The 23804-nt window shown below is 42.0% G+C and overlaps 1 protein-coding gene across 1 annotated transcript in view; it reads left to right on the top strand.

The window, feature by feature from the left end:
* The window catches only part of LDB3 (LIM domain binding 3), a 184815-nt gene that overhangs the window by 100155 nt on the left and 60856 nt on the right, over window positions 1–23804 (top strand). Inside the window, exons 6-7 of the mRNA XM_084635588.1 lie at window positions 17772–17941; window positions 19395–19431. Coding sequence (XP_084491714.1) covers window positions 17772–17941; window positions 19395–19431 — 207 coding nt within the window. The remainder of the gene's footprint in view (window positions 1–17771; window positions 17942–19394; window positions 19432–23804) is intronic.

The following is a 23804-nucleotide window of genomic DNA, read 5'->3' as shown; positions in this document are numbered from 1 at the left end:
AAATCTTTGCGGAGATTTGAGGCTATTGACCACTTCTCAGAAGACTCATGTGTGCACAGTATTTTTTCTGTCTATGAAACATATAATTGACATGTGCATGTTCTTCATACTCCACCATCAAAGAATTGGTTGCTCTCTCTTTTAAGAAGCATTTTACAAACTTCAGTTCTACCTTAAAAATATTGTTTTCTGTGCACAAACATGGTTGAGAGGATTAGAATAGCCATCAGAGTTCACTTCAGAAAATGATACTATTACACCATGTTTCACGGTAAGCGGTTGCTCAGCTGTCTTGCACATACCTAAAATGGATATAGAATCCCTGATCTGCTTACAGGCTACGACTTGTTCCTAATATATCTCTACTGATTCCTGTAAAAGCTAGATATATTTGGCTCATTGCATGGTTTACAGAGCTGGCAGAATATTCTCGAACCTGAGAATCTGAGGGGCAGACACTGAAAAAAAGGCATTTTGTGACTGTATGTCCAGACAAATGCAACAGCACAGAGCCCCATGCCACAGCTTTGGCTCGCTGAACTGGTTTTTGTTAATTAAAAATAAACTTGGGTGACAGAGCTGCAGAAAAGCCTTATGTAAAGAAGCAGCTACTCCAAAGAGTCACTGAGATGACAGCAGGGGGAACCAAACCAAACTTGTGGGCCAGTCTAGTCGTAATGCTGCTCAGCACTGCTATGTGGGAGACCCAGATTCACTCCCAAGGCTGGAAATGTTGCAGAAGCAACTGGGAAGATGGTGATGCGCAGATCTATCAAAAGTGTCTTATATAGCCAATTAAAAAATAATGCTGTTGACTATCTCTGCATGGAATCTTGTCCACTTTTTCCTTAGTCACAGACATGATCTCCTATTCATGATCCAGAGGGATGGGGCAAGAAGGAGGGCAAAGGTGCGTGTTCTCAACTCTTGGAGAAAGACGATGTGAAAATGAGCATCAAATCCCATCAGTACCACTCTCTGCATCCGTTAGCATAGGTCATTGGGGAATGATATAAGGAGCTTCCCCTTACCAGGGGTCTGAGCTCCTTGCCTCTGTCATGCTCCCAGCTTCTGCCTGCCTGAGACCTGAATTCTGATCCCTTGGGTTGTGCTGCTTTTCAATTGATGGGCAGGCTACAACCAGTTATTGTTAATGCAGTGGAGAAAGATGCTACATGAATATTGTTTTCTCCTGCATTATGTCCTGCTACTGACCTCAAAAAGTTAATGCTACAAAGTTAATGCGCTCAGGCCTTGTAACAGAGTGGCTTGCTGCTCCTAAAGGACTGGAGGGCTTTGGGCTAGCCAACCGTGATTACCAAAAGGGCACGCTTCGTTTGGTTCATGTAATTTCTTATGAAGGGCAGCGGATGGCTGCAGGGAAGTGCGAGGCTCAGGAAATAAAAAAGGCTTCTGCAAGGATGACCCTGATGCCGGGGGGGGTTGGAGCCAAAGCAGAAATCTTTGGCTCTAGACTTGAGCCCAAGGCTACAGCTAAGCGGGGCCTGGGAGTGGCTTGCAAGGACAGGAAAGGCCTCAGTCAAGAAGGTCTGGGAGTCTGGTAAATTGGAGACTGTGAGGGACTGAGCAGGCTCTAGCACAGTGGTGGGCAAACTAAAGCCCGCAGGCCAGATCCAACCCCTCAGGGCTTTGGATCGGCCCACAGGATTGCCACCCCCGTGGTGCCAGGGGCTCCGCTCCGGGAGGCGGCCAGCACCACATCCCACACTCCCTCCCACATCGCAACCCCCTGCCCCAGCCCTACATTAATGACCCTGGATGCAATTTTCCCATCCCAGATGTGGCTCTCGGTCCAAAAAGTTTGCCCACCCCTGCTCTAGCAAAAAGACCTAGGACGTGGGGTTTCACTACTTAAAGTAGGAAAAGCCTGGGAGTGACCTGACAAGAGGGTAAAAATGACGAACTGTATTTTGGGACACCACTGTAAAACCAATATAAGTGAGATCAGATTCAGGTCAGTAATGTGTTAAGTAGAGGGGCTTTTCCCTTCAAATATCTGTTGATAGTTTCTTTGGATATTCTTCAGCAGATCCTGCTCACTGGATTGGCTATATGGGGCCAGGCTGAAGGGACTGGCATTACATACATGAATATTTGGTGTCTGGGGAGGAGGATGTAATCTCTCCCACTCATGTTATTTCAAAAGGAGTATACAGCCTGCAAAAAGTTTTGCTTCCTTGCTTCCGTAACCCTCAATAATAATACTTCCAGTGATGCATAGTAATAAAAATGTTGTCAAGGATCAGCCAGAATGCCTTGGTACCTTAGTAAGTATCTGTGGATAAACTGTAATCCCTACATTTTTCCTCTCTCTTAATCCATTGTGGTTTTTTAGGCATACAGTTTCTTTCTATTCCTATTTGTAGATGGTTTGATAAAGCTTTATAAACCCTTGTTAATACATATTGCCCTTGACACTCTAAAACTATTGTTCCTTTTGTTTATTTGTTCTTTCTCTCTTCCCTAGGTCATAGCCAACACTGCTGCCAAGTTAGTATCAAATAGTGTGTATGTGTTATGCTGTATGTTTGGGGATTTGTTTTCTGGGGTCGCATGAGCCCATATGTTCTTGCTGTGTCTATTTGCAAGGTGAAAGCATTGAAAAAGACCAGACTGGTGCGGCAGGCATCATACATGGCTACTATATCCAGAGGTGGTTCTAATCTAACAATATTTCTGAAACTCTCCTGCTTGTTTAGACTTTTATGTTGATATCCTAACTTTGCAAATATAACTTGGCTTGGAACTTGCTCAACTCTTGAAGAGCTTTTCAGATCTTTTTAATTCCCTGGAGTCATACATGCATTTCTTCTTAATTCTTCCAATAGTCTTCATGCCCCTGAGATTTTATGGGCTTTGGGTACAGGCTTTTTATTATATAATTACCAATGTGTTTTTAGCTTCAGGAGGTAGATCCAAATCTTGAAGTCCAATTCCAGCCAAATTCCCATTGACTTCAACATTTAGCTCTTAGGTTTTAAGTATCTAAGAAGTGCTTTTCTTCAGCGGGAATGCTGTCTGAATAAGGAGTTAGTATGGTCTTGAGGATCACACCCATCAGTTTTTGGGCAGGGAAATTTCCCCAACTCCCCTTCAACTTTGACCTTCAATTCTGAGGAGAGAGCAGAAAGATCCCTTCTGAATTCCTGCTTGACCTCTCTGGATTGGAACTTGCTCTTGCCCATGCAACATTCTGGAAGTCCAGAAACTGATGGGAACTCAAGATTGAGCTAAATTCAGCGGCGAAGTAAATGACGAAGAAAGTTAAATGTCAAGTTTAACTGATAAGAGGATGGTGGAAATGACAGAGTAGTTCAACTTGAATTGGCGTTTAGAGGATGAGCAACATAAGTGTAATTTACACTGATTTGGCAGCGTGTGATGACCACGTTAAGCCATTGATGTAGCTTGAAACAAATGGATACAACTTCCATTGAAGTCAGAGGAGCCTTTGCCCGCTTACACTAGGACTGAATATTTCCCTGGAGTTGTAGGGCCAATGTATCAGAAATCAAAGTATGGGTCTCTATTTTATCTAACACTCTTCTGTTACATTTCCTGCATACTTCCAGAGGTCTGCTACCAAGCTGTATTAATTTTGCACACCTGCTGAATGCCTGTCAGTATTATCTTTTGCAGAGACCCCAGATGTGTAGCTCTTAGTCTCTTGCTCCTGCTAGAATTGGCTCCTCATCTCTGCCAAAGGGTCCTGCAGTGAGCATCCTGTATTGACATTAACATTTCCTCCCCTCCCAACAAGACACTGCAGTAGAAACTCTGCAGTGGAAAGAGACCTTTTCTGGTTCTTTCTGTGGAAATGCCTATTGATTTCAATTGAAGTTTTGCCTTGCTAAGAACTGTAGTTTTGACCCCATCCTGTTAAGAGAGCAGTGAACTTGCTTCAATTCCACATTCCAACATGGAAATCAGTAATTTTTGTGCGAGCCTAAGCATCCCTGAGCCTCTAGCTCTTTTTTGGATTGATTTGTTGAAGCCAATTGCCTAGGACTATATTTTCATACACATAGCAGCTTCAGTTTAGGTAAACTGATGCCTTCACTGAGTCTTCCCTTCTCCTATTAATGGAAAAAAGGGAGAGCACTGAATTAATGATCTCCAGGGTCTATGAATTCCATACTGCTCCCCGTGACTTGATACGCTGTGGGGATAAGAGACGCCACCTCTATAACAAAGCATGGGGATTTTCAGGAGCCAATAGTAGGCATAATGTGCAGTCTCTCTTTCTTGGTGAGTCACTCTACAACAGGGGCGGGCAAACTTTTTGGCCTGAGGGCCACATTGGGTTTCCAGAATTGTATGGAGGGCTGGTTAGGGGAGGCTGTGCCTCCCCAAACAGCCAGGCATGGCCCAGCCCCCGCCCCCATCCAACCCCCCCGCTTCTCACTCCCTGATGGCCCCTCCAGGACTCCTGCCCCATCCACTCCCTCCAACCGCTCCTGGACCACCCACCCCTGACTGCTCCCCGCCGCCCCATCCGACCCCTCCTCTCATTCCTGACGGCCCCCCTGGGACCCCTGCCTCATCCAACCACCCCTTCTCCCTGTCCCCTGACCGCACCCAGAACCCCTGCCCCTGACTGCCCCTGACTGCCCCTGCCACCCCATCCAACCCCTCCTCTCCTTCCTGACTGCCCCCCTGGGACCCCTGCCCCCATTCAACCCCCCTGTTCACTGACCTCTCACTGCCCCGACCCCTATCCATATCCCCACCCTCTGACCTCCACCCCTCCCTGCCCGCTTACCGCACTGCCTGGAGCCCCAGTGGCTGGCGGTGCTGCAGCCGCGCCGCCCAGAGCACCAGGCCAGGCAGCCGCACCGCCCGGCTGGAGCCAGCCACGCCACCGCGCAGCACAGAGCACCGGGTCAGGCCGCGGCTCTGCAGCTGCGCTGCCAAGCAGAGCATTGCGCCAACGGTGTGGTGAACTGAGGCTGCAGGGAAGGAGGAACCGCAGGTGAGGGGCCGGGGGCTAGCCTCCTGGGCCAGGAGCTCAGGGGCCGGGTAGGAGGGTCCCATGGGCTGTAGTTTGCCCACCTCTGCTCTACAAGATACTATCAATAGAATAATGTTATCGTGGTTATTAAACTTGTTAATTAAGAGACATTTTAAATGGTGAAAATGTTCAAATAAATGCATGTTTTTTATTTTTTACCGAATGCATAATGAAGCTTCTTAATTCCTTCAAAATGTCAATGCATGTATTTCAGGACTGTGTTTGCAATAAGGTATGTGTGCATCTATACGTGCCTGTCCCTGCTGCATGTTACTATCAGTGCTCTTCTCAAATATTCCTGCAACAATGCACAACTATATCTCTCCTGTTGGCCTCAGTAAAGGCATCTCACCAAACAAAAGGCTATTACAGGAGTTGGAATCCATTGCCTGGGAGAGCAGATCACCTATGATAATCGGTGCAAGTCTCAAGTCAGTTGTCTGCTGGGAGTCTTCACAACTTGTGGGAAGAGTTTTTCACCCCCTTGATTTTCTTCTCTCTCCTTTAATGACTAAGGGGCATCTTCTATTAACAAACACTCTAAAAGCCCCCATACTGTTGCCCCATCCTTCTGACCTGCCATGAAAATTGGAGATTCCTTTTCTTCATTGTTGCTCAGTAAACTGGAAGAGTTACTGCTGAGCACTGTGAAGCAATCCCTACCATTCAGGGATGAGCATATAGTGTCTGAAGCACCCAAAACACTTTCTTTTCTTGGTGGGCTGAGGGAGGAGGTGACGGTGACAGATGAGAATATAACACTGGTGTCCCATATGGTAGCCAAGAGCAGTTAATTAAATGACTGAAGAGCCGACTTAAAATGTTACTTGGAAAAACTTAAGCTAAACTCTAGGAGTATAACACTGTCTACCAAGTATCAGGGCGTAGCCATGTTAGTCTGTATCCACAAAAACAACAAGGAGTCTGGTGGCACCTTAAAGACTAACAGATTTATTTGAACATAAGCTTTCGTGGGTAAAATACCACTTCTTCAGATGCAACTGAAGAAGTGTTTTTTTACCCATGAAAGCTTATGCCCAAATAAATCCTTTAGTCTTTAAGGTACCACTGGACTCCTTGTTATTACTGTCTACCAAGATGCTGAGAGACATGGCCTAATGATCTAAGTTTAGGATTGACAGTGAGGAACCCTGGCGTTCAAATCCTAGCTCTGACACTGATTCCCTCCATGATTTTGGGTGTGTCATTTAAACTGCCTGTGCCCCATTTTCCCTAATAAAAATCCTTACCCACATGGAGGTTACAATAGGCAACTATCTCAGGATAATGAGTCCAATTGTCATATGGTCTGTGATGTAGACAGATTTAGGACTGACCTTGCAAGAAATTTATCCTGGAGTGGTTACATATTTTGGTAACCTCCACATTTCCTCACAGAGGTGCTCTAAGGATTAAATTATTAATATCTGCGAAGGGCTGTGAAGATGAAAAGCGTGAGTACTAAATATCACCGAGATGAATTGTCCATACAGAAAAAAAATGTAATTCTGCATAAGAGAGAAGCAGATGTTTATTTCAACTCATTAAACTTTCTCGTACCTTTTGAAGATCTTTCTAAAAAAATTGAAGGAATACATGGGGACTTCTTTGGGTGTGTAGACATATATGTACCTACATATGTATATATAACAGCTATATTTGTCATAATTTTTATTTTGTGGCTGCAACTGTCTCAAGTTTAGAAAATGATCAGCCAACACAAATACCTCATTCTATAGTCTAGCCCCTGACCACTTTCCTTGTTATGTTATCCATTACGTTGTGTGTTCTTTCTCTCCAGCAGTCTGAACAGATGCTTTTTGTGGTGAGATGTTTTAGGCACCTGCATGCATTCCTCTGCTGCTTTTTTCTTTTTATAATTATCACCTGTTTGTCCTTATTATCTTTTCTTTCTCCCCTTGTCTCTTCTCCAAACCTCACTCTCACATAACCCCAGCACTGAGTATGTGGAACGCTTCAACCCTAATGTCCTGAAGGACTCTGCCCTGTCTACACACAAGCCCATTGAGGTGAAAGGCCCAGGTGGCAAGGCCACTATAATTCATGCCCAGTATAACACCCCGATCAGCATGTATTCCCAGGATGCTATCATGGATGCCATCGCTGGCCAGGCACAGGCCCAAGGTGGTGAACTTGCTGGGTAAGGTTTTTTCTTGTGTAAAATGGCACCTTCTGCATGATAGATGAATCCTTCCTCTCATCCTTTTTTCTCCCTTGCTTATTTGTTTGGATTTGGGGGGGAAGGAGGAAGTAGCTTTATGCACTGCCCTGAAAAATACAGATTGGTGTTTTCTTTAAATATATGAGGTGGAATTAACATCCTTTGAAAGATAAAAGGAGGAGGGGTGTTTAAAGTAGAAAAATTCCTTTTTCAGTATTCTTCCTAGATTTGGAAGCTCTAATGACTTGGAGAAATACAACATGGTTATATAGAGAGGTTTCTGTCTGTAAAACTAAATGATTCTTCCTTGGTAGCAGAAGACATTCTGAGGTGAGGGATGAGCTGTAGTCATAAAAAAACAAACCCAAAAAATCCTGCCACTAGCTATTTCCAAATACCCCCATTAATTGGGTGGCTTTTTCACGTCAGGCCAGATTATGCTACTGTTACTCACACTAGGTAAATGAGACTACTTACAGACTAAGGCACTGTTCACTGAGAGTAATGGTGGTGGAATCAGGCCAGTTTATGTATGGTACTTGAAGCAAAAAAGGAAAGGCATTTTGACTCTCTCAATCTGTTCCATGGTTACCCTTGGTGAGAGATGCTTTGTCAGGTAAGTTAAGTCCCAGTTTTGACCTATGAAAAAATTGTTAGAAATTACTGGGGGCATATCTTGCCCTTAGCCTGTCCATTCATTTCCCTCTGATATGGTTGTGGGTTCCACACATGGAATGGAAACTAAATATACTTTACTTTTCAGTATTGAGAAACTGGAAAGTATGCAAACTTGATACGGAAAGAAATTTTTTAAGCTTCTAAAATGGTATTACAAAAATGGAGACTAAAAATATTATTAGTAAGAAAATTGGTAGCACTTTTTAAAAGGTGATGTGCAAACTGTTAAGTTAATCTCCATGGTTTGAATATTGCTCCCAGCTACTTGGGTGTAAATCCAGAGTAATTCCACTGACTTCAGTAAAGTTCTCCTGGTTTTACATTGGTATAAGTGACAGCAGATCATGGGTTTTGTTTAATTTTTTTATTATATCCGTCATCAAGCTCAGAGAAACAGATTGCTGCTAAAACATAAGGGCTGAGGTTACTCAAGTAGAATATTGCTATCAGCATGTTAATAAAGAGCAACTTGGTACGTTTCATCTGGAGAAAAGGCTTATGGAATTGGAAATATGGATAGTTATTGTCTTAGTTATGCCTATTATAACAACCATACTTTCAGTCTAATAACTGCATTGATTACATAGCACAACAGGCATGGAAAATGGAGGAGCATTTGTCATTGGTATAAAAAGAATGTAAGATGCATATTTATTATTGGTTATTGTTTGATGTTTTTCAGAATGAAGCCCTAGGTTATGTTATCCCTCTTGGGGATTTATATTTAACAACTGCTGTTTAACTGAAACCTCTAACTTAGGATAAACAGGAGCTTGTATATTTCACAGATGAGAAGATATTTAAGCTAAAAATGATGTTTCTGCAATACTGTATGCATCACTAAAAAGTAATAATTTCTCCCAACTGCTGATTTAAACCAGAGTGGGGTGATTATGACTCCTCTCTTTTGTTGTCTTTAGCAGACAGATAGCGGTTTGTGTATAAAGAAAGTCGGGAAGACAGACAAGATACTCTGTTGATCCAAATACACATTTTTCACTTTTGCAGTGCTGCACAGTATAACCAGTGATGAGCTGCCAAAATCTTAACAATGGGTTCCCTCCTCACCCCATGAGGGGGTTGTTGCTCACCCCCACCCCCCGGGACTCGTGCCCCATCTAACCCCCCTGCGTTCCTTGATGCCCCCCCTCCCCAGGACCCCTGCCCCATCTACCCCCTCCCATGTCCCCTGACTGCCCCCAGAACTGGGCAGGAGGGTCTTGTGGGCCACCATAGTGGGTGCCCACCCCACCCCTAAGAGCCAGAGGCACCTGCTGTGGGGTGAGGTGGGGAGTCCCAGAGGTGCTTACCTGGGGCAGCTCCCAGGAAGCATCCAGCAGGTCCCTCTGGCTCCTAGGGGTTGGGGAGCATAGCTGGGGGGGATCAGCGGGAGCGGCCGCTCCCCCACTGATCACATCAAAAGTGGTGCCTTAGGCACCAACTCCCTGGGTGCTCCAGGGCTGGAGTACCCAAGGGGAAAATTTGTTGGGTGCAGAGCACCCACTGGCAGCTCCCCTCCCTGCGGCTGGTCCCAGCTCACCTCACCTCGGCTTTGCCTCCACCCCTGAATACATCGCCCCACTCTGCTTCTCCGCCCCTTCCCCCGGCTTCCCACCAATCAACTGTTCAGCAGGAAGCCGGGGAGGGCTGAGAAGCAGGCAGCAGCTTCCTGCTCAGGCCGAGGGTGATGGAAGTGAGCTGGGGAGCACAGCGGTTAGCCTGTGGGCCCTCCCTGGGTTACCTGCTGCAGCGTGGGCGGTCCTCTTTGGGCCCCCCCTTCCCAGCTCACCTCCGCCTCCCTGGGCCTGAGTGGGAAGCTGCGGCCTCCTTCTCAGCCTGCCCCAGCTTCCCGCACGAACAGCTGATTCTCAGGAAGCCTGGGGGGGCGGAGAAGCAGAGCAGGGCGATGCGTTCAGGGGAGGCGGAGCGGAGGTGAGCTGGGGCCGGGGGTGGGACAGGGGGTGGGGGGCTGGGACGGGGAGCTCTGCACCCACCAAATTTTCCCCTTCGGTGCTCCAGCCCTGGAGCACCCATGGAATCAGCGCCTAAGGCACCACTTTTGGCCTGTTAAATTTAGAAGCCCTTTTAGAATCGGTTGTCCCTCGCAGAACAACTGGTTCTAAAAGGGCTTCTAAATTTAACAACCAGTTCTAGCGAACCGATGCGAATCGGCTCCAGCTCACCACTGAGTATAACTGCTTTTCAGCAATGAGAAGGTTCATGATGGTGTGTGACAACCAGTAAAGCAAATATATAAACAGTCTCTCTAAAAACACTGAAATTTAATCCAATATGAAGAGTCTAAAATGCGTGTATGTTATTCAAAAATGTTATACAACTAGATTAAATATGGTGTAATCAAGGACCCTGGGTGCTGTTTCAGAATCCTTAGCTCTGTTAATAGCACTTAATAATTCTGTTTTCATCTAATTTATGTTTCTATCAACCTCAGAATTCTAAATTATCCTACGAGGGAAATGCATTTTTTTCCTGAAAATTGTTCTTATTTCAGACTGAACTCAAAATAATGTAAAAGAAAATAGCTTCTTAGATTTGTCCTGTAAAAAAATTGAATTCCAGATTGAGCTAGATTTTTTTAATAAATCTCTTTTGCCATTTTTAGGGAAAATGTAATATAACAACCTTTTCTAGTTTAAGAAATGTTGTTTCTAGCGATGACTCAAAACCAGCTGTAAATTGCCAATAGTCAGTTGACAAGCTCTTGGTCCTTAATATAATGTACATGTAGTTCACCCTGATACTGTGAAAAAAACTCCTAAAACATATTCTCCATGGGCCTGATCCTGCAGTCCTCATTCATGCAGTTTCGAGTCTTGACTCAGCAAGGACTACAAGGTACAGCCTAATATATGCTGTAATTACCGTATATACTCATTCATAAACCGAATCTTTTTGGTAAAAAAGTGACACATCAAAGAGCAGGGGTCGGCTTATAATCATAAAATTTGATGATTTTAAACTCTATGAAATCATTTAATTGAATATCTAATACACTGTCGTTTTGTTTACCTGGAGCGTCTGCGGGCATGGAGCCCCTCAGTTCCCCGTGGCTGCGGTTCACCGTTCCCAGCCAATGGGAGCTGCGGGAAGTGGCGCGCAGTGACTATAATTTTGAAAGTGTAATTTTGAAAGTGATTGTAATTTGAAAGTGGATACATATTTGTTCAGTTATTGTTCAGTCAGGGTAAGCTGCTGGCGGGTTGGAACATTTTGTTTACTTGGGGCGTCTGTAGGCACAGAGCCCCGCAGCTCCCAGTGGCCATGGTTTGCTGTTTCCAACCAGTGAGCTTATTCAAAGTGCTAACATTTTTATGTATCTCTTTGTGCTCCCTTTTATTGATCATTTCTTTTCTTCTCTCTTTATTCAATTCTTTTCTTCACTAATTTCTGATACTAACATTACTCTGTTGTGCACATCCCAATGCTCCATAATGATGGATCCCACACAATGCCTTTTGTTGGGTTTTGACCACATGACTCACAGTGAATCTCCATTGGCGTAAGTAGATCCATATTTCCAACTAGTAAAACACAATGAAAGTACAGTGTATGTGTGTTCTTTTAAAAAGGTTCACTTCTTTCATACATCTGGATTTTAGAGGCATTTTATTGTATATGCAAAGTCATACAATACAAATCATATAACTTAAACTGCCATTTAAACGGTCTCATAATTATAAAGTTTCACTGTTGAGCATGTGAAGTCCTGGTAATTTCATAGAAGACACTTAAATGAGATCTGTCAAATGCAGTTCAGAACAAAGAATTTGCCATATTGGATCAGACCACTGGTCCAGCATGCTCCTCCTATATGAGGCCAGTCTCTGATGCTTCTCAGAAAGGAGAGACTGCCCCTTCCAGAAAATCCCAGATAAAATGAGGGAATTCCACTAAGTGCAGAGGGAGATGGGAATTCAATGTATTTTCTAATGGGAGGGGAAAAGGGTGTCGTTTATGTAAATATTCCTTAGTGTTAGAGAATTCTGACATGGTCAGTCTGAATAATGATAGAGGGCCCAAATGATGAACAGTAGAATAAAAGTAAATATAACTGTTTAACTGGAAACAAAAGGAAATAAACATCTAGATAAAAACCAGGAGTCAGCCCTTCTGTTGTTTTACATAAGACTAGCACCAGTGAAGTCAGTGGAGCCATGCCAGTTGACATCAAAAGAAGCTTTGTTCCAATTTTTTTTCATTTTATATATGAAATTTTAAATTTTAGAAATTAAATAGTTACTGACATTTATTTTTATGTATCAGGCAGTTTTAGTGAGCTGTTACTTTTTGGAAATATGCCCATGGAATAATCTTCCTCTGTAACCTCAAGTAGAAAGCTGATCTGGAAGCTACACAATATGAACTAGCACTGAAGCCTTTCCTTCATCTTTGGAGAGTGATTTCTGAGGGCTTGTCTACACAGCACGGCAAAGTGCTCTATGGGGGTGTGATTTATAAAGCATTCTAACATGCTGTGCTCTAACTGCCCTGTAGAGACCTTTCTGGCATGCTCTAAAGGTACCTAGTTTGTGTTAACATGGTCCTCTTTCAATCCTATGTTAACACGAACTAGGTACCTTTTAAGTTACATCGACACTACAAGCTAGACATGATTATTCCCCTACTTTTGTGCACGTACGTACACTAGCTCACATCCATTAGTGTAGCCGGGGTAGTAGGGGCGGCAGCAGCAGCCGAGGCACAGTTTAGCTATAAGACTATAACAGGGTCTAAAAGAGAACTGGATACATTCATGGAGGTTAAGTCCATTAATGGCTATTAGCCAGGACGGGTAAGGAATGGTGTCCCTAGCCTCTGTTTGTCAGAGGGTGAAGATGGATGGCAGGAGAGAGATCACTAGATCATTACCTGTTAGGTTCACTCCCTCTGGGGCACCTGGCATTGGCCCCTGTCGGTAGACAGGATACTGGGCTGGATGGACCTTTGATCTGACCCAGTATGGCCATTCTTATGTCGAGTACAAATCTACCTGAAACCAGTGGGTACATACTCTGTGTGGCTAAGCTGTGCCTTCACTGCCATTACCTGCGCTCCCACAGCTACACTGCTGTTTATACTTGTGCTAGCTCTATGATACAGAGTGCGAGTATGTGGACACAATGTATTGCATTGAATTGTAGACATATCATATTGTAGATGTAGCCTTAGGGTATGTCTGCGCTGCAATTAGACACCTGTGGCTGGCCCGTACCAGCTGACTTGGGCTAAGGGTCTGTTTAATTGTGGTGTAGATGTTCAGCTGCAGCCTGAGCTCTGGGACCCTCCCACCTTGATGGTCCTAGATCTCTGGCTCCAACCTGAGCCCAAACATCTACACAGCAATTAAACAGTCCTGCAAGCCCAAGTCAGCTGGCACAGGCCAGCTGTGGGTTTTTAATTGTGGTAGACGTATTGTTAGAGCACTCCAGCAAAGTCTACTCGGGACAGTTGGGTGCTTTACAAATTACACCCCTGTAGACTGCTTTGCCATGCTGTGTAGACAAGCCTTCAGTCTAATATTAATCTGGATCAGAGTAGTGCTTCTATCCTGTGCGTTCTCAGACTCGACTCTTTAAATATGCTTTGCTCAGTGCTACAGCCTGTTGGCACACCTTTCTTTTTATGACCTTCCGAACTTCTTACTTAGTGAATGATAGATTCTCCCCAGTAGATTATAGGCTATGCTTTTAAATTTAGGCATTAAAGCAAACCTTCTACTCTTCTCTCTGATCAGATCATCTCAAAAGTAAAAGCCTGGCCAGTGATTGGATTATATTCATTTGATCATATCATTGGCTTGATCCTTCAGGGTGCTGCGTGTGCCTTCTGTGATATGTAGACTATTCTGAACTCCAGCTTACTATAGTGGAGTTGAGGCTATTCGTCACCTTGGTTGTTCAAGCCTGAACTAAGCATTTTGCTGCTAAATATGAAAGTAACTATATAAGTAGTAGTCTTACTGGTAGCCAAATTCTCCTTTAGTCCTCCTTTAGATTCAGTTCTCTGCAGAGAATTTGGCCCCATATATGTAAAAGAGTAAGAAGATGCAGACTTCAGATCTCAAGAGTGTAGGTTCAGCTTGAGAAATAATACAATAGGCAATTTCTGCTATGTGAAGTTTTTGAAGCACTGTGTACACGTGTGTAGCAATGAATAATAATAAAAATATAAACTCAGTGCCTGGGGCCAATTTCTGATATAATCATTTCTGTCAATGGTGTTAAAGCTGGGGTAAGTAAGGTCATCAGGTCCATGTTGTTTGAAGTAAGAAAATCATTCAAACATACCAAATCAATTTATTTATACTGGAATTATTCAAACCCGCATGCCAGGACATCAAGGTAGCAGAGTGAGAATGCCCTGTCTGTGTGTCCTTTTTTATCATTCCTGTCATTGTATTATAACTCATAACATACCAAGAACCAAGAGTTGGTGCCCATAAGATCATGTACTCATGTGTTTCATGTACATTTCAGTCAAACCTCTTTTACGAGTCATTAAGGATTTTTGGCCAAATTTGCTGCAGATGTAAGCAGACATAATTTCAGTGACTTCAGCAGAGTTGCACCCAGCTAAGACCGGCACTTGAAATTAACCCTTTGAGTGTATAAACTGAATTAAGCAACAATAACAGACTCTAGATTTTCTTTATAACAAACAAAAATGGATGGCTATTTTACAATTCCTTATAAGTCTTTGATAATTTCTGTAATTGCTTTTGTTATTAATTGGAATCAAAATGCCATCCATTCAGTATTTATATGGATCAAATACACTCCTTCATAGAAATTCAACTGTATTTTTACATCAAGGGTCAAATCCTGAAGCCCTTACTTAGCTTTTACTCAACCTTTTGTTACCTGAGTAAGAACTGAGTTAAAATTAAGTAGATTTTAGTATATGGCCCACTTGTTGAGCCATAGTTTATAATAAATAGAAAGTCACAGACTCTTTACTCCTTATTCAAAGAGGTTTGATTGTCTATAGAGCTTATATTGGTGCAAATTAATTTTGCTGTGAATGCATGACCCACCTAATGATGGGAACAAAGGTATAATTTTCTATTCAATCATAGCAAAATGCCCTGAATTATTTGGGCAGATTTTTTTGTGTGCACACACACGCTAGGAAAACAAACTTTAAAATGAAGAAAGGGCATAGTAGTAACCCCCTACCCCCCATTATCAAGTTTTCTGAAAGAGTCAGGTGCCTCATCTAAGCTTTTGGAAAGACCATAACCAGCCACAGTGTTGCTCTGGATTATACACTGCCATTCCTACTGGTTCATATATCCCAGTACTTATTTGTGGTATAATTATGATTCAAACAAAGATAAAGGCCTATTGCATTAAAGGCATAATTGGAAATGTTCCAATATGTTTTGCTCAACTAGATAACCTAGTTTGACTTAGAGTGAGGCACTTCATTCAATGAGGGAAGGTTAATTTACCAGAATCCATTTCCTGTCTTTATTGTCTGCCATAAAGATATTAATATACCCTGATACATATTTCTATTCTGAAATCTCAGACTCAATCTCTACAGCTGCACAGCCACATGTGAGCTATTGGGCATTTTTATATTTATAGTTTTAATCAAATTTTTTTCTGTAAGTCCATCATAATACAAGAACAAAGCAGTGTAAGTAGAGGATTTAACAAAATGAACTTGTCTATCTGTCCATGACCCAAATGCTAGTACTGTCACAGTAACACATAGCTGATCGTTGAAGTCAGCAGTACCATCCATCCACTGGGTTTTATTATCCAGTGTCCATCATTCTGCCCCAGTGAAATTTGCCATCAAACACAGCAGTGTTTTAATCTCCTGCAGGATCAAAATGTAAGTCTGGGGATATAAAGTTAATCAGTTGTTAGCCAGTAATAGGCAGCCAGTCATCCATTACAGTAAAAAAAAGCAAAAGATGCTGCTTACTCAATAGAAAAATGAACGTATGAAGTGTAGTTGGAAACATGAAAATTTTACCACCGAATTGGAAACCTTTACTAAATCATTTGCTGTGAGGGACAAAATGTTATTTATATTTTTTATTTTCATGCTTCTCATGGAGAGTAGCTTGAGGGGTGAGACATGAAAATTGAATGACTGTAATGTAGGCTTAATTTCTTTCCTTTCTATTCACGTTACAAAATTTCTTCATTAGCCCTCATACTAAGGATGTTTCTGATACAAGGCTTAATTCACTAGTGCCTCAGTGGAAGGGGAAATTTATACCTCCTTGCATTAGCAAGGCCTGCTGTTCCACATGGAAGATTCAGTTAAGGGAGGCTAATGCTGTCCCTCCCCATCTTCCCTCAGGGTGTCCAGGGGGATGGGATGAGAGAGGGATGCAGCTTTAGTTTACAGCTGGAGCCACACAGGAACTTTGCTGGTGAAGACTTCAGAGGGATGTTCAGAATCAGTGCTACCTTTGCGAGACAAGCAAAGTCTGCTGCAGTTTCCACTGAATGCATCCGATGAAGTGAGCTGTAGCTCACGAAAGCTCATGCTCAAATAAATTGGTTAGTCTCTAAGGTGCCACAAGTACTCCTTTTCTTTTTAGTGTCATATCAGTTACTTTGGCTTTTCCCTGACTCCTCTCACATTGTCAAACCACACCCCCATTTTTGCTTTTTGTGGGTCTTCTCTAGAGAATTGTATCTTGCCAAGTAGGAAGTTTGGGCAACTGCCTGGGCTTTAGAGGAAGGTTTTATAGCAGGTGGCTGCTCTGATTCCTTGCCCTTTATGGCAGGGAGCTCATTGGACAATATGGCCCTTAATTTTTAAAATAGCTATTTCTCAATTTTCATGACATCGAGCATGCCACTTCCAAAGCTCTGTAAGGCATGGATCATACAGTTATAATGTAAATCACTCACTTCAGAAATAATCTTGTATTTAGAGGAGTCCTGGACCCAAGGTATGACATGACTGCACACATCACCATCAATGTATGTATCTGCAGCTCTATTAATATTTAATTTAACTGCACACTATGCAAAAGTTATTTTGATGGGAAAAAACTATTAAATGACCATGTCTACTTCCAGCTTGCGTCATAAATCAAATTAGAGGTTAACTCAATTGGTGTTGTAGGGTGTCTCATGAGCTTTTGTAGTTTGGGCTCTAGGTATGCAAAACTGAATGGTTCTTCCTATACAGTCTGTGCAAGGTCATCAGAGGGATCATAAACATTAGGTATAGTTTAATCGTGAAGGTTTGAAATATGAAATAACTAGAGAAGTGTCTGAGCTTTGAGTTCGAATCCAGATTTTCTAATGTTCTGAAGTGTTTGGATTCAACGTTTTGGTACCAGCCTAACTCTGGAAAGAATTAAAAAAACTGTACTAAATTAACTTTTTAATATCAAAATATATTTTCTCCTTTTCGGTGTAACCTTAAAATAGTCCAGTTCCACAACTGCAATAATATACTCTAGGGTCAGTTAATTAGCTCCACAACATGAGGCATTCACTATGCACAAATTATAGGGGTAACAATACTCAATTGGTCCAGTAATCTTGACTTGCTGACCATCCTTTATTGCTTTATATTGATATATTACTGCCATAATTTTGTGGCTGTGTTGGCTTAGGGGTCATGGACAGACCAGTAAACATATTGGTTTGAATAATAATAATATGCAATGTTAAAGACAAAGTGAACTGAAATGTTCTCAATTCACATGTTTTTGATCTACTGTAATTTGTTTATTTCTTAGGCAAGTGGTTTTTTTCAAAAACAATGTTTTTGGTTTTTGTTGTTGGTTGTTTTGGAATAGAAACTGCAACATGAGGTAGGGTAGGGGGGCAAACCCAGTATGTGCTGTTTTATAATGCGCCCTTTTCTGCATTGCAGTAGCCTTCCTGTTAAAGATCCTCACATTGACAGTGCCTCTCCAGTGTATCAGGCTGTGCTTAAAACTCAGAACAAGTCTGAGGATGAGCTTGATGACTGGACTCGCCGTTCTGCCAATCTGCAGTCCAAGTCTTTCCGCATCCTCGCCCAGATGACGGGAACGGAGTACAGTAAGTCAAACAATGAAGCCCCAAATTTGTTTTAAGATTAATTTTATTTTTCTTTCCTCTTTTATACACTAGCTGTTGAGTCTCAAAGATGACTCCCTTCCTTCAGTAAAGCTTCCCAATGTGGGTTAAACTCACAAAGCTCTAAATCTAGTTCAAAGGGGATTAGCAAACCTAAATGCTAACTGTCACATTGTTTCCTATAAAGGAAATATTTGATCAGCCATGAGTACTATTCTTATTTTATTGTGGTGAGTGCTAATAATAGTCATTAACTAAACAAGATCCTAGAATGTCTTGGGCTAGTGTAGGTTCCCCACCCCCCAACAATCTAATGCAGGGGTTCTCAAATTTCATTGCACCACGACCACCTTCTGACAACAAAAATTACTACATGACCCCAGGAGGGGGACCAAAGCCTCAGCCACACACCCCCCGCTGAGTGCAGCTGCCCCAGGTGGGGGGCGGGGAGGGCAAAGTCCAAGCCCCCTGGCAGGGGGGTCCAAAGTCAAAGTCCAAGGGCTTCAGCTCCAGGCAGGGGGCCTGTAGTCTCTGCCCTGCAACCCCGGGCTGAAGCCCTCGGGCTTCCACTTCGGCCCCAGGCGGTGGGGCTTGGGCTTCAGCCCTGGATCTCAGCAAGTATAACGCCAACCCCAGCGATCCCATTAAAATGGGGTCCTGACCCACAGTCTGAGAACTGCTGATCTAATGTAATTGGTATAATCAAGTAGGAATTCTCACTTCTCAGGGGGCTAGGTTTACAAAACTGCTAATTCATTTGAAAGGCAATGATCATCTTAGCATCTGTTGTAATATACTTTTACACAGTGGGCACACTGAAATCAGAAAATGGAAACTCATTTGCACCGTACCTATGATTTTCTAGCAGCCATGTTACCTAGACACTAGACCCTGACCCAAGTCCACAGATGACACAGGAGGTTGAGGTTCTGTGTTTATTGCCCATGCAATTCTTTTTTCTGACCATCGGACACCAACTTCACATCTTATTCCTAATTTAGATAGCAGGGAGTTTGGGGGATTTCATGACTACTCTCATTCCATCATTGGGAGACAGGCACCATTTACCCAGTGTTTCCCCCGCATGACCTCTACGTGTGAAGCTGCCACTTTTCCAGGCTCTTCCCAAGGAGCAGAAAGCCCGCTCTGGGTCCTTGTGCACAACCAAGACAAACTATGAATCAGCTGCTGGTAGGTGGCTGAGAAAGTAGTACAACTGCAACCTCTTACCACTGCCCCACTTTCTAACCCTATAAATTCCACGGAAGCCAGAGTTGCTCCTGCTCACTTTATATCTCTGTGTGACCTAAAGGTGGAAAGCTGCCATGCTTATCCCCTTAGATGTTATTTCTTTTATGCTTTTCTGGTAACTTGGGGTTGGATTGTGGGCCTCATCTAGTAGGTTTTTTTAACAGAATCATTTTCTCTTCTGCAGTGCAAGACCCAGATGAAGAAGCCCTGAGGAGATCAAGGTAGGCAACTAGCAGCAGGCATTATGGCCTTATTCTTACTGATAACCACTACCTAATGCTCTAAAATGGCATTAATATGAAAATACAAAACTAGATTTTTTTTCTTAAATATTCTAACACATTTACTCAACAATCACTAAAATGAAAATGCTGTTGGCTTAGAAATCTGCAAGAAGTGCTCGATTGAAAGGGTAACAATGTGACAGTTAGGTGTAATACAGTACAAAATCCTGGAACGAGTACTCAGTCTTGCAAGCTCTTGGCACATGGAATTCCCATTGACTTCAGTGGGAGTGCTGTTTGTGCTGGGCTCATAGGATCAGGCCCTATGTGACTGCATTCAATTCTGTAACTAGATGAAAATATATGATATTGTGGTAGTGTTGAAATTTAATGTGCAATTTATTTGGATGATCCTGTGATTGGCACTTGATTCAGCTGACATGATATAGTAATGTAGTTGTTTCCAATTACAGACATGGAATAATCATCACCTGAATATAATTTATGTGAAACAGAAAAAAATTATATTTTTTTTAGATAATACACAGTATGAGGATACAGGACTGCTTTTGCTACTGGAGAAAAGTACATATCCATTTTCAAATGTTCTGCCAGTAAGGATTTTACACATTCCTAGACTCATAAAGGCCTAAACTGTAAGGCTATTACGAACAGTTATGATCATCTGGTCTGACTTCTGCATAACACAAGCCATAGATTTTACCCAGAGATTTCTGCATCTAGTTCAGCAACTTGTGAATGAACTAGAGTGTATGGGGTTCTAGCCTGATGTATTCTATTTACATATTCCACATCCGTATCTTGCCAAAAATGTTTTAAACAGATTGTTTGGTTTGTGATCTGTCTGGTATTTTGCCCACCCAGTGTTTAACTTGTGTTATTACGAAATGGTTTATATGCAAGGTTTTGGACTTTTGATTCTTCTGCACTTAATGTAGGGTTACAAATGATGAGTCGATGAGCAAAACAGGAACGTTTTTACTTACAATATGAAAATACAAATCCAAGGGATATATTTTCAACTGGATGTATTTCCTATCCAGGTTCCACAACAGTTCATTGAAAGTTGCATAGCTAGATACCTCCATATCAGTCTGAGACTGTGCCACTCTTGCACTAAATTCTGTCTTCAAATGTGCAAACACAATTCCTGTTGATTTCATTGTAAGTCTCGATTCAGCAAGTATGTACTGAAGTTCTGTTAACTTCAGTGGAACTTAAAACAAATCCTGCAGTATCCAAACAAACACTATGTACAGGAAGGACCTTCACTAGAACTAAATTCTGTCTGCTGATTCAGGGGCCTGGCTCCCATACATCTGTTTGTGGGCAGAATTTAGCCAGCCCTTCATGAGCTTTAGCTGTGGTCCATAAATAGAAGATGCATATTGAAAGGCCTGGGTGTTGAAAAAAACACTTGGAATTGGATAGATTTTAAAAGAATAATTGGTTAATAACACATAAGTGTTTGTACTGTAAATTGCACTTCTTATTTGATGTAATTTAAAGTACATGATATTATCCTTTGTGTATTTTATGTTGTCAGCATTGTGCACTTCTGATGTATCATTTTCCATTATCTTTTTTTAATAAGGAAATGTTAATGACACTGAATATAAGTCACTGGGGAATGTTATACAAAGACTTTTAAAGGTGCGCTTGTCCTTCTAACCAATGCTGAAGGGAATGTAATTTGGACAGTTACGCACACATTCTTCCTATCCCCATCCCCCACCTCCACCCCCATGCTTCTCTCTGCTTTTATATGCAGAGAACAACCTGTGTCCAAAGATCTAGTTTTGGAAGGCATGGAAGGAGGGAGTGACATATCTATAGCATGCTGCCCTCTTCTTCCGCCCTCTTACCCAATACAGCAGAAACCCCTCCACAGAGTGCTAGTTTCAAAAGGTCAGAAGGTATAAACGGGTGTGCATTATGCTAAGCTCCACCCCCAGGCTCCCAGCAGCATAAATTACTGTAGACAGAGCCTGCAAAATTATACATTGTTACTCTTCCATGGTTTGAAATCCACAGTGGGGGTTTCTGGGGCAGCCAAAGGAGGGGATCTCCTGGAGGTACAAATCCTGCAGGAGTTCTTGCTGTTCTTTAGAGATCCATTGGTTTGAGCTCTATATCAGACTGTCAGATGCCATCCCTTATGGAAAAGTTTCATGTACACGCAAGTTAAACTGTCAGAATTCTCATGTAATGGAGAATTTTGGTCCAAAGTTATGACTGCCAAGAGTGCTCTCTTCTCTCTTGTGCTTTTCCTCTGTTCTCTGTGTATCAACTTTGTTCAGTGTGAACAATAATAAGGATTGACTCAAACTTAGTGGCAGCTCCATGTCTACTTTTTTCTTTTAGACATTTTCAAAGAAGGAAAACACAAGTAACTTTCCTATATGGGGGACCTCTTTTTAATACAAGTGTTCATCCCTAGACTTGGTGCCTATTGTCATACATACTGGCATGTACTTTGAACAGAGCCCATAATATGCAGGAATTTTCTGATGGCAAAATGCCTGTTTCACTTCATATTAATAAGTGTGTTTTATGGCTCTTTTGTTCAAGTTATACTGGCAGCCACACAGGCACATGTGGTAGTGGATGAAAGGCACTTTTTGAGGTACTTTTGATGTAAGATTACCATTTGTTATGAAACCTTTCCTTTACATTGGGATTGTAATGAATGTTTTGTTGAAAATTTGATAAGTAATTTGTCTATCGCCAGTAAAACAGACATCTCTTGAACTAATACCTTTCCGTACATGGAGATGGAGGGATATATCTTCAAAACATTGAGAGATTTCTTAAACTTCATGATTCCTATTAAATCCAGTTGAACTTACATAGCTACCACCCTGTACATTGCTTGGAAAAAATACCTCTCAAAGTTGCAGCATCACAGCTAGAGGTATTCTGAATCATTTTATTTTTATAAGCATAAAGTGGCATTTGAGAAATCATACATCAACAGTCCCTTAGAAGTGTTATTTGCATCATATTATGCTGTTAGAAACTGAAAAATTAAAAAAGTTAAAGTACTTGTCACCATTTACAGTATTCTGTTGTTGTTTTTTTTTTGTTTGTTTGTTTTTTGTGCTTTGTAAAGCTTGGAAAGTGAAACTACCCTGGTCTGTTTATTTTCTGTTTCTCTAATCAGTTTCACTCTCTGGCTCTCCTGCATTAATACAGTGGTTTTGTGTTTGGATATCAGCCATTCAGGAGAAATGAACTTGTCTGCTTTGAAACAAACACATGCACAAATCAAGTGAACATTTTAATTTCCATTAGGGTTTGTAAAGTTCTCTTCTCTGCTCCTCCACCCCCCCCTTGTTTATATTTTTAACTTAAAAAACCTGGGGCCTAAACCAGAGTACAGTATCCAGAAAAGGTCCAATCCTGAAAGAAGTAGAACACCACCTGTGAGGTGCTGAGTGCCCTTCTGTCCTATTGAAGTTGATGGAAGTTGAGAATGCTTAGATATTGGAAGGAGGTGATCAGCACTGTACAGATTCTGCCTCTGTGTTGTTCTGTTTTTAACTCAAATGACTGGAGATACTTATTTAAATACCACATTTGAAGGATTTCAGGTTCTCGTTGCCTAATCTCTAACAAAAGCAAAAAAGCTATGAGGAAACATCGCTCCAATTTGCAGCTTTTGGTCCTTATGAGAAAAGATATAGGCTGACCTAGATATTACAGGATAGGAAATGTTTGCAATGATTTTGTCTTGTACAATGTTGACTTTCACTTCCTGCTCAGCTGGAAAAAAAGCTGAGAGTCTCCTGGCAGGAAAACAGTAGAATTATGCTGAGAATTTCTAGCAAAAGCAGCCCTGTCAAACAAAACCAAAACCAAGGAATACAAATTTGTGTTACATTACAGCTCAAAATTACAAATCTAAAAAGCTTTCCAAATTTCTCTGGAAAAGGATCACCCAGCCTAGTTTGCCTTTATTTTGGGAGGTAACATAAATCCAAATAAATTGCCATTGCCCTAGTTATAAAGCAGGGGAGTGGTGGCTACATTCCCTAACCCCTTTCTTTCTTCCTTCTTCTCTCTCTCTGTCTTTTTCTTTCTCTCTCTCTTTCTCCATGCCACAGGGAAAGGTTTGAAACGGAACGTAACAGCCCACGCTTTGCCAAATTGCGCAACTGGCATCACGGCCTATCGGCGCAAATCCTTAATGTTAAAAGTTAAAAACCCATGTGTAACAAATAAATGTGGAAGATATAAAATTACACTAAAGAATTAACTGCTTTACTGAGTTAGAACCTAGGGGTATCATATATATACACAGTACAGACATAAGATAGGGGGTTTTCTCTGAGTGCCTGCCTTTATTG

Source organism: Lepidochelys olivacea, assembly GCF_965140295.1.
Source record: "Lepidochelys olivacea isolate rLepOli2 genome assembly, chromosome: 7".
NCBI lineage: Eukaryota > Metazoa > Chordata > Testudines > Cheloniidae > Lepidochelys > Lepidochelys olivacea.
The sequence above is the reverse complement of the archived record's forward strand: the minus strand, read 5'-3'. Positions and strand labels throughout refer to the sequence as shown.